The sequence below is a fragment of the Octopus bimaculoides genome, chromosome 4 (assembly GCF_046866305.1).
Source record: "Octopus bimaculoides isolate indiv1 chromosome 4, ASM4686630v1, whole genome shotgun sequence".
Classification (NCBI taxonomy): domain Eukaryota; kingdom Metazoa; phylum Mollusca; class Cephalopoda; order Octopoda; family Octopodidae; genus Octopus; species Octopus bimaculoides.
Window position 1 is genome coordinate 16,194,987 of NC_142931.1, and position 15,430 is coordinate 16,210,416.

General features: G+C 39.7%; 1 protein-coding gene across 2 annotated transcripts in view; it reads left to right on the forward strand.

Moving 5' to 3' along the window:
* Positions 1-1,267: 1,267 nt before the first annotated feature.
* Positions 1,268-15,430, forward strand: part of LOC106877035 (uncharacterized) — a 19,766-nt gene continuing 5,603 nt past the window's right edge. Inside the window, exons 1-3 of one of the 2 annotated variants that reach the window (XM_089350377.1) lie at positions 1,268-1,394; positions 5,072-5,193; positions 10,871-10,987. In XM_089350377.1, the coding sequence (XP_089206503.1) occupies positions 10,973-10,987 (15 nt within the window). In that variant the 5' untranslated portion in view covers positions 1,268-1,394; positions 5,072-5,193; positions 10,871-10,972. The other variant, XM_014925824.3, reaches the window with a different exon arrangement.

Sequence of the window (15,430 nt, forward strand, 5' to 3'; positions counted from 1 at the left end):
ACTGGCAACGACCTCGCTCGAATGATTTTCTAACGTGCCACCAGCACAAGTGCTAGAAGGCAGCGATGGTAACAATTACGCTCAAACGGTGCTATATACAGACCACTAGCATGGAAGCCAGACAGCTGCTCTGGCAATGAACATGTTCGACAGTGTTGTTTGTGCTCCACTGGCGCGGTGACCAGTCATCGAGTATGGTTCAATTACGATTTCACTCGCCCCAACAGGTCTTTGCAAGCAGAGTTTAGTGTCCAATGAAGGAGAGGTTTGATTTCGATTTCAGATTTCAAATTTCAAACTCCTAATTCACTTGCCTCAACAGGTCTTCTGGTTGCTATAATGATTATGAAGTAATTTAAAACTGCTCCACTTTCTAATCCAGTGGTTCTTAACCAGTGCAGTAATTCCTCCTTAGGAGTGCTGTGAGACCACGAAAAAGTAGCAAATGTCAAGTGGTGAGGTGCTGAATGTTTAGAAAGTTCATGATTTTTCTTAAAAATAGAATATCCAAACCAGGTACAATAACACTTATAGTTTAGACACATTTTTGAAAACATTTTTTGTCAGGCATAGACATTCTGTCTTCAGTTTTAAGTTATCTCTTCAGATTTTCGAAAGAATTTAGCACCAACACTGAAAGATAAATTAAAAGTGATTGAATCACTCTGCTAACAGAAATGAAGGATACCATGTTAACTATGTACTTGGTAGTATATTACTGTTGCATAATGAAGTACAATGTCCCTACAAGCCATTAATACATATGTTTCAGTTACGAAGAATGTGTTTCATGTGTCAATTGGTATACCCAATAATGTTACATACTCTTTACTCTTACTCTTTTACTCTTTTACTTGTTTCAGTCATTTGACTGTGGCCATGCTGGAGCACAGCCTTTTAGTCGAGCGAATCAACCCCAGGACTTATTCTTTGGAAGCCTAGTACTTATTATATCGGTCTCTTTTGCTGAACCGCTAAATTACAGGGACGTAAACACACTACCATCAGTTGTCAAGTGATGCTGGGGGGGACAAACACAGACACACAAACACATACATATATATACGACGGGCTTCTTTCAGTTTCCGTCTACCAAATCCACTCACAAGGCTTTGGTTGGCCCGAGGCTATAGTAGAAGACACTTGACCAAGGTGCCATGCAGTGGGACTGAACCCGGAACCATATGGTTCGTAAGCAAGCTACTTACCACACAGCCACTCCTACACCTATATATGATATTTACCACATGAACTACAATGTAAAAAATATGAGAAAGATATGGTCTGTAATTTTTCTTGTGCAGGAGTTTCTTGAGACGTGTAATTCATTTTAAAGGTTAAGCAAGGGTAAAAAGATTGAGAAACACTGAAAACATAGCTGATGATGCACCAAGGTTCTGTATAAAAGCTACAATAATTTTTGCCAAATCTGTCTATAATGTAATTTGCAGTTTTGTTTGCAACCACTCATCTCTCTTGTTCCTGCCTTCTGTCTGTCTGTCTGTCTATCACAGGCACACACACATTTCCCACCACAATCTTTAAACTCTTTAGTGTTTAAACCGGCCATATCCAGCCCAAATATTCTGCATGTTTTATATTCAAACAGGTGATATCTAGCCTCTCACACCTGACCTATATTGACATCCTAAAAATAAACAATCACGTCATTGAAACCTCAAAGCTATAAGGTTTCAATGCATGATTAATTCAAGGTTTCAATGCATGAGTAATTCAAAACAATTTGAGTGAAAAATTATTACATTTTTAGTGGAAAGTGGGTTATACATCTTTAAATGTATACCTGACTTTCCTACTATAAAATTAAAGAATATAATGGAACGCTGAACTCCAGACTATCAACTTAAACAACACTTTATTTAGGTGGTACATATATACATCTTTAGTTCTTGTTGTTACAGCTTCTGTTGTGTGTGAGCATAGTTGTTGGGACGTGGGTATGTAGTTGCAAGCGAGCTGTCGAGTGTAAGTCCAAAAGATGTAGAGAGACAGCTTATCACGTCCATGCTCATGGTCGGCCGACCGTAAAAGAGGTAGAATTAAGCGGGAACGCTTGGCTGTTTAATTCCACGCATGCGCACGGCGTTACTACACATTTAACAGAGTAATCTGAACACTAAAGGGTCAAGCTACTACAAAGAAAATGATAAACTTCTGTTCTTCAAATTTCTTTTAAGAAAACTTATGAATAAATATTTGTTTGTTAAATTTTAATAAGTTATTTTCTTCACAATATATAATGCCATCTATTTGTTTGTCTCCCTGCCTGCCTGCCTGCCTACCTATTTATCTGTCTATCACTATCTTTTATTTACCCATCTATCTATTGCTGTCTTTTATCTTAATCTCTTACCCAATATATAAGTAATTTAGACAACTCAGACATAGCACACTTCAGTTTCTTCCAGTCAATCATTTCAGAAAATAGTTGGACGATTATTTTCTTCTTGCTGCCATTTTAAAATTCATTATTGAACAGCTTGTCATGAATGAAGAAGGTGTAATTTTGCAGTCAAACAAGCTATCACTATTTTCATCTTAATTCCTAACCAACACGCACGCGCGCACACACATACACACACACACACATACACACACACACACACACACACACACACACACACGTTTGTAATGGTATGTAGATCACCTTTTGGGATGGTGCCTGTTGCTTTCCAAAACACTGCTGGAATTTTCTTTGAGCTGTAACGATGGATCTTTGGCTGGTGAAGTATGCTTTGACCATGTATGTAATTTCTTTTGGAGTCCACAACATTATGAGGGTCACCAACATCAACTACTTGTAGAAAATAGTGAAGTCTTTGATAATTTGTTGAACTCCTGAATATCAGTTATGTAATAAATATATTTGTGCTCTATATCATTTTTATAATCCAAGATACTAGCATTTAAAATGTGTCCCATCATTATAACCTACCCTGTCGTCGTCGTCGTTTAACGTCCGCTTTCCATGCTAGCATGGGTTGGACGATTTGACTGAGGACTGGTCAAACCAGATGGCTACACCAGGCTCCAATCTGATTTGGCAGAGTTTCTACAGCTGGATGCCCTTCCTAACGCCAACCACTCAGAGAGTGTAGTGGGTGCTTTTACGTGTCACCCGCACGAAGGCCAGTCAGGTGGTACTGGCAACGGCCACGATCATCTCGCTCGAGAAACCTCATGTCTCACCCGCACAAGAGCCAGTCCAGGGGCACCGGCAATGATCTCGCTTGAAAATCCTATATATATATATATATATATATATATGTATATATATATATTGTGGTTGTCTACTCCTTACACAGAGTTTGATCACCTCCTGTACCTACACCTTAGTCCTTTCATGGCGTCTGATGTGGCTTTTTAAACCAGACAATGTTTTGAAAAAACACCCACACAGATTGCACCTCTGATTTGTACTACCAATACCTGCAGGTAAGTTCTGCTCATTGTGGATCCTAACATGTCTTTTAAGACCCCCATTGGATTTGCAAGCCTTCTGGCATACACCACATTCAAACGTGTGCACAGACATATAATCAGAATAGCTGGTTGAAGTTTGTTTTCCATGGGTTCGCAGGTGAGATTTGAGGCCAGCCAAGGACAGACGTGGTCTGTCACAGACTGTGCACACAAAAAGGTCCTTGTCATTCACAATGTAAAGATCGAGATGTAAAGATCTGCCAAATGCGAGCTTTCTTTTCAGATGCTTCCCCCATCCCAGGGTCTCGCTGGCCCACACTTTCTACACCCTCAGAGGTGGCACACTTAATGTTGGCACATTGAAAGGTAGGTCCAGTGAGATTGTCAAGATACTTGAACGGAGACGTGAAGATTTGTGTTGCATCCAAGAAGTAAGGTGGAGAGGAAGTTCTGCTACGTTCCTCACAGGCAAAGAACACAGATATAAGATAAGATTTTCTGGGTAGGAAACATTGATGGGGTTGGGGGCGTGGATATCCTTCTTGCAGAGAAATGGGTTGATAAGGTAATAAAGGTAGTCAGAGTCTGTGACAGAATGCTTAAGCTTAGACTAGTGCTGCAACATGGATTAGCAACCATTATCTCAGCCAGGGCTACCTGATGAACAGAAAGACCGATTTTATGACACCCTCTTGCAGACTACCTCGTTGATAAATGACTGGGACCTTCTCTTTGTGGCTGGTGACTTCAACAGGCATGTTAGACAACATCCAGGGAGCTTCCATGGTGTTCATGGTGGCTACGGATTTGGTTCCTGCAATGAGGAGGGAACCAGGCTGCTGGAGTTCTGTGATGCAAATGATTTTATGATCGGTAATACTAACTTCAGGAAATCTGCCAGTCTGGTGGACACACTAGCCAGATTGACTACATTCTTGCCAGGAAATGGGAAAGATGGCTACTTATAAATGCCCAAACTTCCCCAGGTGAAGAATGCACCCTACAACATAGGTTAGTAGTTAGTGACTTTAGGATCAGGGCTAAATGGCTCCCGTGCAGGTGGCATATTAAAAGCACCATTCAAGTGTGGTCGATGCCAGTGCTGCCTGACTGGCTCCTGTGCCAGTGACATGTAAAAAGCAGCATTTGAGGGTGGCTGATGCCAGTACCGCCAGACTGGCTCCCGTGCCAGTGGTATGTAAAAAGCAGCCACTATACTCCCAGAGTGGTTGGCGTTAGGAAGGGCATCCAGCTGTAGAAACCTTGCCAGATCAAATTGGAGCCTGCTGCAAGCCTCCTGGCTTGTCAGCCTTCAGGCGAACCGTCCAACCCATGCCAGCATGGAAAGCAGACGTTAAACGATGATGATGATGATATATATATATATATATATATATATATATACACAGAGAAAGAAAGAGGGATAGATAGATAGATAGATAGATAGATAGATAGATAGATAGATAGATAGATAGATAAAGGAGACAGATTAGATAGGTATATGCTCACACACACACACACAAACACACCCTGGGAAACCCACTCCCAAAAGTTTAGCCTCTAAATGTTATGGGTTACTAAATGATAGATTAAAAACTTTTCTTTTTTTTTTTCTGTTTTGTTTTAGAAAACTGGAAACATGGGGAAACGAAAAGAAAACAAAGCGAAATCAAACCCTGTCATAGAAAAGAGCAAAAGATCTGTCTCGGTTTAACTGTCTTGTTGCCATAGCAGCAGCAATGTAAACAAGTGTGTGTCTAGTAACTTGACGTTTATTTAACTTTTAAGACGTGGAGTGACTCCTTTTAATGTTTTTGCATATATGCTTTTTATTAACTTGTATTAAGTGAAAACACAACAATTTAATTAATGGTTGAACAACAACGAACAATGCCAAATGAATGAAAGTGTGACAGGGACGAAGTATATACAAGATTTATAAATCAATATTTGAATTTAACGTTGGTTATGACAAGCAATATAACAGGTACCTGGGTAAGTTGACATAACAGTCGTTTTGATAGCAGGATTTTGTTTAACCAAAGCATTCTTTTAAAGAAAACATTTTTGCTTGATAAATATATTTACACATACATGTCCTCGTCATTGGTATCTCTCAAGAATTTGATTCCGTTGGGTTTATCCATGTTCTGGGATGGCTTGTATAGGCCTATCGTTGATATAAAAATGTCCTCATGGCAATGAAGACACAAGAATTGGAGCATGAATTGGTGTAAGAGACCACATTGTCAGCTTACTGTCCTCCCTTCGTCCGACCTTTTCTTCTGGGACCACCTTCTCAAATCTTTCCAGAACCTCTTTTTCACGTTTACAATGCTTGTGTTTAAATTCTTTGTGATTTACATGTATTTATGACTACCATATAAAAATATAGACGGAAACAAGAAGTATTCAAAAGACATACACTCGCAAAATAGACCACCCATTGACAAAAGAATAAGAAATCTTTTATCAATGGGTAGTCTACTATTCGGAGAAATTTCCGTTACATAAATATATCTATAATATCCTATCTTTTTTTCTTTAAACTGTTTCGATCTTTGGACTGTGTCCATGCTGGGACACTGTGTTAAAGAGTTTTAGTTGAATGAATCGATCCTTTTCTTGAAGCCTGGTACGTATTCTACCGATCTCTTTTATCCAATCGCTAAGTTACAGAGATGTAAAGAAAGCAGCACTGATTGTTTAGCGGTTGCGGAGGGCAAGCACAAACACAAACACACACACACACACACACACACACACACACACACACACACACACACACACACACACACACACGCACAGACACACGCACGCACGCACGCACGCGCGCGCGTGCATGTGTTTGTATACGTGTGCACGACGGGCTTCTTTCAGTTTTTGTCTACCAAATCCACTGACAAGATTTTAGTCATCCTAAGGCAGCCGTAAAAGACGCTTGCTCAAGATGCCCCGCGGTGGAATTGAATCATATAGTTGCAAAGCAAACTTTTTACCACACAGCTACGCCTGTGTGTATTAATGTTTTTATTTTGAAAATTTCTTTGACGGAGGTTTTCAACTAAAAAAAATTAAGTTTTCTTGGGCGGGTTTAGACAACATCAACTAGGTAGAAATACAAGTGTGTGTATGTATGTGTGTGTGTACGGGCTTGCGTGCGCGCGCACACACATAAACACACCTTAAAGGTAAAAAGTAATAAATAAAAATGTTATATGCTATATCATCTTAAGACATATTGTGGCTGATATTGTACAGATATTCTACTAAGAAGATAAATTGTTAGTTAATTTAACTGTTAGAAATTTCCCCATAATCTATATTTAGATTCAGTGGAGCTAAGATTTTGACATTTCAAATTTCTCCCACCCACCCCATTCCATCACGATGATGATGATGATGATGATGATGATGATGATGATGGTGTCTATACAAAAAAGATCCCTGGTTTTTAAATTTTCTGATGTCACATTGAGACCCCTCAAAAACTTGGATGTAATCAACATTTCATCTTATCTAAGGGTGTAAATGACATGCCCCCTACTGATTCAAACTATATGCTGTTATCTTCCATGTTCCCATCTTTTATCGAAATCAAAACATCATCATCATCATCGTCGTTTAACGTCCGCTTTCCATGCTAGCATGGGTTGGACGATCTGACTGAGGACTGGTGAAACCAGATGGCCACACCAGGCTCCAATCTGATTTGGCAGAGTTTCTAAAGCTGGATGCCCTTCCTAATGCCAACCACTCAGAGAGTGTAGTGGGTGCTTTTACATGTCACCCGCACGAAGGCCAGTCAGGCGGTACTGGCAATGGCCACGTTCAAAATGGTGTATTTTATGTGCCACCTGCACAAGAGCCAGTTCAGGGGTACTGGCAACGATCTCACTCGAAAATCCTACAAAGGCCAGTCAGGCGGTACTGGCAAAGGCCACGCTCAAAATGGTGTATTTTATGTGCCACCTGCACAAGAGCCACTTCAGGGGCACTGGCAACGATCTCGCTCGAAAATCCTACAAAGGCCAGTCAGGTGATACTGGCAACGGCCATGCTCAAAATAGTGTATTTTATGTGCCACCTGCACAAGAGCCAGTCCAGGGCCACTGGCAACGAAAAACAAAAGCAGGCATCCATTATGTGAATACTATGAAAGACAACAATTAAAACTAAGAAAAAGTTTCCTAATATCCACCAATCTTGTATATGTTTCGCAAGAATTTATCTGCATATGAGGTCTGATCAAACGGTGTCAAGAATTTGTATGCAGAGTGAAGTTGCTTGGTACAGATTAACCTTGAACTTGGTACAGGTTAACCTTGAACTCGGTCGTGTGTGCACACTAAGTTATAACATTCTTGCTCATTTCCATTGTTTGTAGCGGTGCTTGGAAGTAAAGTGTAATAGAGTGTGAACAGCTCATTGAGAAAAATCTGGATGAAACTTTGCTAAAAGCTTGGTGATATCTGTGCAGAGACCTATGCAAAGTTGTGAAAGTGTACAGAGAGGAGTTGACAAAATGTTGCCAGTGACACGTTCTGGGAGACCCATAGGGTTGGATTAACCATTGCTGAGAGCTGGATCCAACCTGCAGGTTGTATGCTGGCACCCTCTCATGCATTAAAGGGAAATGCAAACATGCTGTGGAATCCCTTTTCTGTGACATGAGGACAGTAGGCACCTGTAGGTTTACCTGTTGGGTTCCTTTTTGTTTGGATGATTTTAGAAATAACAAAGATAATGTAAAAAAAAAAAAAATTAGAAATATCGATTACTCTTCATCTCAGTGGAGAGGTCTTGTCATGTAACACAGATATTCATGGCATACTGGGGCTATGTAAAAAGGACCCAGTATACTCAGGGCTGGATTAAGACCCATCGAGGCCCTAAGCACTTAAATGATTTTGATGCCCCCATAAAAGATTATGTAATTCAAAATATAAACAATAACAAACCATAAAATAAATTTTTATTTTTCAAAATGAAACAAAACAGTAAGAGGGAAAATAATGTTTATTTTTGTATACTTCCACTTTATTTATATTTGAAAAGTTGCCTCCTACCTTTTTGAATTGCAAAGACTTTGATCAGATCCTCAAAATTAACCTTAGGTAACACATCTGCATCTGTACTTAGTAGAGATAAAGGCATTCTGAATATTATTTTAGCAAGTTTAAAGTAATTTCTTTCGTGCTGTAAACCATTTACCATTTCTGTGGTGCCCCCTCCTTCCTTTGATGCCCTAAGCACGTACTTATTTTGCTTAATGGTTAATCCAGTGCTGAGAACACTCTGTAAAGTGGTTGGCATTAAGAAGGGCATCCAGGTGTAAAAACAAAGCCAAAGCAGACACTGAAATCTGATGCAGTCCTCTGGTTTTCCAGTTCGTCAAACTGTCCAACCCATGCCAGCATGGAAAGCAGACATTAAATGACAGAGATGATGATGATGGAAGAGGAATAAAATACCTGCTTGAAGTTCTTGCTTTTTAATAAGGATTGGTAGATAAAGGAGCTCCCTATTGCTGATCAAGCTAACATGTCTGTTGTCCTCTGCTCTCTTTTATTTTAGAGTAAAAAGCTTGCCATGTCAGTCAAACTACACCTCATGACTTTGAAATTCACTTTGCATGTTGAGTACCCTCTGTTATAATAATCTTTGCCCAACCGATGCCTTGTGAATGGATTTGGTAGACAGAAACTGTGTGAAAGGCGGTGAGCTGGCAGAAATGTTAGCACGCCGGGCGAAATGCTTAGCGGTATTTTGTCTGCTGTTACGTTCTGAGTTCAAATTCCGCCGAGGTCGACTTTGCCTTTCATCCTTTCGGGGGTCGATAAATTAAGTACCAGTTACGCACTGGGGAACGATGTAATTGACTTAATCCCTTTGTCTGTCCTTGTTTGTCCCCTCTATGTTTAGCCCCTTGTGGTCAATAAAGAAATAAGAAACTGTGTGAAAGCCCATTGTATATATGTATGTATGTGTGTGTGTGTGTGCGTGTGTGTGTATTAGAGTAGTGATGGGAGACAAACACAAAGACACACATACATGCACACATGTACACACGTGCGTGCGCACACACACACACACACACTGTATGTATGTACATGCATGCACACACACACACACACATATATGTATGTACATGCATGCATGTGTGCATGTGCATGTTTGTGTGTGCATTTGTGTGTGCGTGTGTGTGTGTTTTCGTGTTTGTCTCTCATCACTACTTGACAACCAGTGTTGATTTAATGTGACAGTCCCCTGAAGGGAATAATACTACTGTTGGTTAGACCGAGGAAGCTGCACTGCTTCCTGTCGGCCTTGACACATTTCCTGTGTCCTTATGTTTGCAAGGGGGAGACAAGCACCTCCACCCAGCTAGGCCTGCATCCAGAGACATGTTTCTGAGTCTTTGCTCATCATCAGTCTGGAGTAGCAATGGCCTGCTACTCGAAGATGCCTGTCAAGTTCTTGTAAACATATAATAATTCTAGTGAAATACATTCACTGATTTCAAATTTAGAAATCATCATCATCATCATCATCGTTTAACGTCCGCTTTCCATGCTAGCATGGGTTGGATGATTTGACTGAGGACTGGTGAACCAGATGGCTACACCAGGCTCCAATCTGATTTGGCAGAGTTTCTACAGCTGGATGCCCTTCCTAATGCCGACCACTCCGAGAGTGTAGTGGATGCTTTTACGTGCCATCGGCATGAAGGCCAGTCAGGAGGTACTGGCAATGGTCACGCTCGAAATGGTGTATTTTACGTGCTACCTGCAGAGAAGCCAGTCCAGCGGTACTGGCAATGAACTTGCTCGAATGTCTTTTCACGTGCCACTGGCACAAGTGCCAGGAGGGCGATGTTGGTAACAATCACGCTCAAATGGTACTATTTATGTGCCCCTGGCATGGAAGCCAGACGGCTGGTGCTCTGGCAACGATCACGCTCGGACGGTGCTCTTAGTCCTCCACTGGTACAGGTGCCATCACGATTTCGCTTTCGCTTGCCCCAACAGGTCTTCACAAGCCAAGTTTAGTGTTGAATGAAGAGACGTTGGCATGGGTGCCAGTCTACAGATTTAGTTCAATTTCGATTTCGATTTCACTTGCCTCAACAGGTCTTCGCAAGCGGAGTTTAGTGTCCAATGAAGGAATTTTACGCGTAAGTGGGTTGGCTACATCCCAGGCAGAGTAATGCATTTTTAAATCTCTCAGGAAGATTTATGCAGTAGTGATATGATGAAGTAGTTGCTGAGAGGGATTTCTTTGGGTAAGCAGATAGAAAATTACAGTTGCTACTCAAGGACAAAAATCATGTTAAATAGTGTTACCTGTCATATAATTTCAATTGTGTTTTGTTTTTCTACTTGCATCATCAGTCTCTTTTTTTCTTTCTTTCTTTTTTATTTAGTTTCCTTCTGGTTTCCATGGCTATACCAAAATCTCTGAGTCTCGGAATGATGTAAATACTTTATATCGGCAACTAGCTAAACCTCATCCACCAAACAAATTCATGTGGAGAGTAACGGTAACATAAAGTGAATTATTTCCAAAGCATTTTGTTATAAATGAAATTGTGTGTTTTGAATGAATAATATATCTGGGTTGGGTTAATTAACAAAACCCCTGACAAGTAGAATTCCGATAAGAGAATTCCTTGCAAGCTTGCTTTCTAAGCTAAACTAAGGGAATCTTTATAGAAAGATCTGCTTCTTGCAAGAGATTGCATGTACACACCATCTCTTTTGTCTTTTTATCTTTTATTCTTTTAGTCTTTTACTTGTTTCAGTCATTTGACTGTGGCCATACTGGAGCACCGCCTTTAGTCGAGCAAATCGACCCCAGGACTTATTCTTTGTAAGCCTGGTACTTATTCTATCGGTCTCTTTTGCCGAACCGCTAAGTTACGGGGGCATAAACACACCAGCATCGGTCGTCAAGCGATGTTGGGGGGACAAACACAGACACACAAACATATACACACACACATACATATACATATATATACATATATATGACAGGCTTCTTTCAGTTTCCATCTACCAAATCCACTCACAAGGCTTTGGTTGGCCCGAGGCTATAGTAGAAGACACTTGCCCAAGGTGCCATGCAGTGGGAATGAACCCAGAACCATGTGGTTGGTAAGCAAGCTACATTCCACACAACCAACCCTGATTAGATTTTGGGATCAATCTGGTACCGGACAAGGATTCTGGATTATTTTCCCATTTTTTTAACTTAATTTTTGACACTTGTCAGGGTCATTTTTAGTATTCTAATCTGTGAGAACAATCGAGTTTGTTTCAGATAGTCTCATATTAAAAAATCATCCCCGGCTAATTGTTGAGAGGACCTTGGTGTTGCCTCAGCAGAGGTTTTCGCTCTGAGTGCTCTTGTTATTATTATTTTTATTATTAAGCAGCGAGTTACTGGGTGAAATGTTTAGCAGTATTTCATCTGTTTTCGTGTTCTGAGTTCAAATTCCTCCAAGGTCGAGTTTGCCTTTCCTCCTTTCGGGGTCGATAAATTAAGTACCAGTGAAACACTGGAATTGACTAGTCTCCTCCCCAAAAATCGCTGCCCTTGTGGCAAAATTTGAAATCATTATTATTATTATTATTATTATTATTAGTTATTGCCTTTGCACAGCTTCTAATGCTGGAGATGTACTACGGTACCAGCTGTTCACTACCGGTGAACTAAGGTAACACCCCTTATTTTTTGAGCACCATCTGGAGTGTTTGAGTGGTTCCAAGCAATGCTGTTTTCTGCAAGTGCTCCACCCTTATTACAGCCCCTACTTGTTCCATGTACTTCTCAAGATTTTTACTCACTGTTCCCAGGGCTCCGACAATTAGAGGTACTACTACCACCTTTTTCATTGACCACAACTGCTTAACCTCCTAAGCTAACTTGTCATACCTATCAACTTTTTTTCTTCCTTATCACATCATCATCATCATCATTATTATTATTATTATTATTATTATTATCATTATTATTATTATTATTATTATTATTATTATTATTATTATTATTATTATTATTATTATTATTATTATTATTATTATTATTATTATCATTAAGGCTGCAAGCTGGCAAAATCATTAGCATGCCAGGCAAAAATGTTTTGTGGCATTTTGTCCATCCTTAAATATTGCATTGTGGCATCATTGTCATTTTGTAATTCTTTCAATTCCTCCTGAACATCATCTTCACAATCAACTGCATTGACCTCAAACGAATTGTTATACCAATTTGGAATTACCACAATAACATCTTGAAATGTGCTGTGCGTGAGAAGACCCGGCAAGCCAAGTAAGATCGTTGCCAGTGCCCCTGGACTGGCTCTTGTGCGGGTGGCACATGAGATGCACCATTTTGAGCGTGGCCGTTGCCAGTACCGCCTGATTGGCTCCCGTAGGATTTTCGAGTGAGATCGTTGCCAGTGCCCCTGGACTGGCTTGTGCGGGTGGCACATAAAAGACACCATTTCGAGCGTGGCCGTTTTCGTGCGGGTGACACGTAAAAGCACCCACTACACTCTCTGAGTGGTTGGCGTTAGGAAGGGCATCCAGCTGTAGAAACTCTGCCAAATTAGATTGGAGCCTGGTGTTGCCATCCGGTTTCACCAGTCCTCAGTCAAATCGTCCAACCCATGCTAGCATGGAAAGCGGACGTTAAACGACGATGATGATGATGATGATGAAATCGCTCCACCATATTATCATGCAATGATTGTAAATAGTTGTGATATGTAGTTAAATCCTCATCAACTAATTCATCTTTCAAAGAATCAAGTTGTGGAAATTGATGGAATTGACATTTTGAAATGTTGGTCTCATACAACACTAATTTCGAAATGAATGTAGTGATAAATGATTTACAACCAATGGGACTATTTCTGTTTCCTTGCAATAACTTATTCAAATCATTTAATTTTGTGAATATATCACAAAGAAAAAAGGATATTGCACCTTGCAGCCATCAATGAAGTGGATAGTGGAGTATCTTCAAAGAAAGATATGATTATATGAAACAAGTGCAACAAAGCAAAAAACACAGTTTCCTTTTGACAGCCACCACATTTTGGTATGGTATAAGACTTTAGTATGGTCCTCATCATTTCTCAGACAGAGTTGACAGAAAATTCGATCAGACAAGGGACTGGACTTCAATTTGTTTACAGTCTTGATAACTAACTGTAGCGCATCATTCAATCTACTGTTCATATTTTTACCACTAATTGATGCTGGTGTGCCAAGCAATGAACAGTTAGTATCTGGTGGGAAATTTCACGCTTTAGGAGAGATGAAAAACCTTTGTATCTTCCTATCATTGAAGGGACTCCATCAGACACACAAGCGAGAATATTACTGAGTGGGATATTATGTTCAAAAAGGAAAGACTTGTGAGGGTGAAAAATAGTTGCACCTTTTGAATCAAGTGGCAATTTCTCTGTGAACAGCATTTCCTCACAATGTTGAAGGTTTTCACTGAAATACCGAATATATACCATCATCAAACATTGACTGTCTACAATAGTTGACTCATCCACTTGTATAGAAAATTCAGAACGCTGGAGAATATTAATGAGCTGATGTTTGTTGGGCATTTTATCGATGCTTCGAGAAATTGTGTTATTACTAAGCAGGATCATTTTCATAATGTTATCGGGTTTTTCATGCATAACAGTTGACAAAACCTCTTTGATAACTGGGTGAAGTAATGTTTCTCCAATTGTGTGAAACTTCCCAGACTTAGCAACAAGCAATACAATGTTGTACGATGCAATCAGCCCGTCATTCTCCTGTTTACTAGTTTCCTGGAGTAGCATGTTGAATGTTTGTATTTACCTTTTGAAATAGGAGCTCAGTTGCAAAAATTATGATAATAGCTTGTCCTTCATGTCAGAATGCTTTGCTCCAAAGGGATACTTCAAGCGTGAAGGTTTCATTGCTTCGTTGGTCAATGTTTGATGGCAAAGAAAGCACATTGGTATCTGACAGTTCTGAGGAGAGGGAATAAATCCAAATGACAAATAATCACTACTGTACTGTTGACAAATTTTCTTGACTAGAGACATCAGTACTTATTCTAGTGGTCTTTTTTGCTGAACTACTAAGCTATGAGGATGCAAACACACAAATACCGGTTCTGAAGTGGTGGAGGGGGTGACACGCACACACACACACACACACACACACACACACACTCACACACACACACACTAATAGATGTCATAAAAGTGACAAAGGGTACTGACTAACACCGCTTTTGCTAAAGATAAGAGTTAAACTAATGCAAAACCACAAACACAATGTCTTTGTGGCTTTGAGTTTGTTTAACTCTTATTTTTAGCAAAAGCAGTGCTACTCAGTACTCTTTATCACTTTTGTGACCTCTATTAACTTTGTCTTTAGGTTCTAATTGCTAATAAGACACCCGTTTCAATTTATATATGATACATTTCTAAATCTCTCAGAGAGACTTAAGCAGTAGTGATATGATAAAGTAGTTGTATGCTGTCAACTTAATGTGACAGTCCCTTGAAGGGAATCATACTACTGCTATTTAGCCCTAGGAAGCTGCACTGCTTCCTAGGGCTAAATAGCAGTAGTATGATTCCCTTCATGGGACTGTCACATTGACAGCATACAACTACTTTATATATATATATATATATATATATATATATATACACACACATATAAAAATAGGAAAATATATTAAAAAAATATACAAAAACGAAGAAGAAGAAGCAGGGGAAAAAATAAGTAAATGGAATATTTTGGAGTGGTCGATATTGTTGTCACTTGTCAAAAGATGACCTGTGTCATGCCTACTGATTTGAGGTCAGCTATTCTGTTCTCACAGGCGGTATGGTGTACAAACATATATATATATATATATATATATATATATATATATATATATAGGGAGAATTCACAAAATAAACAAAAGACGAAGA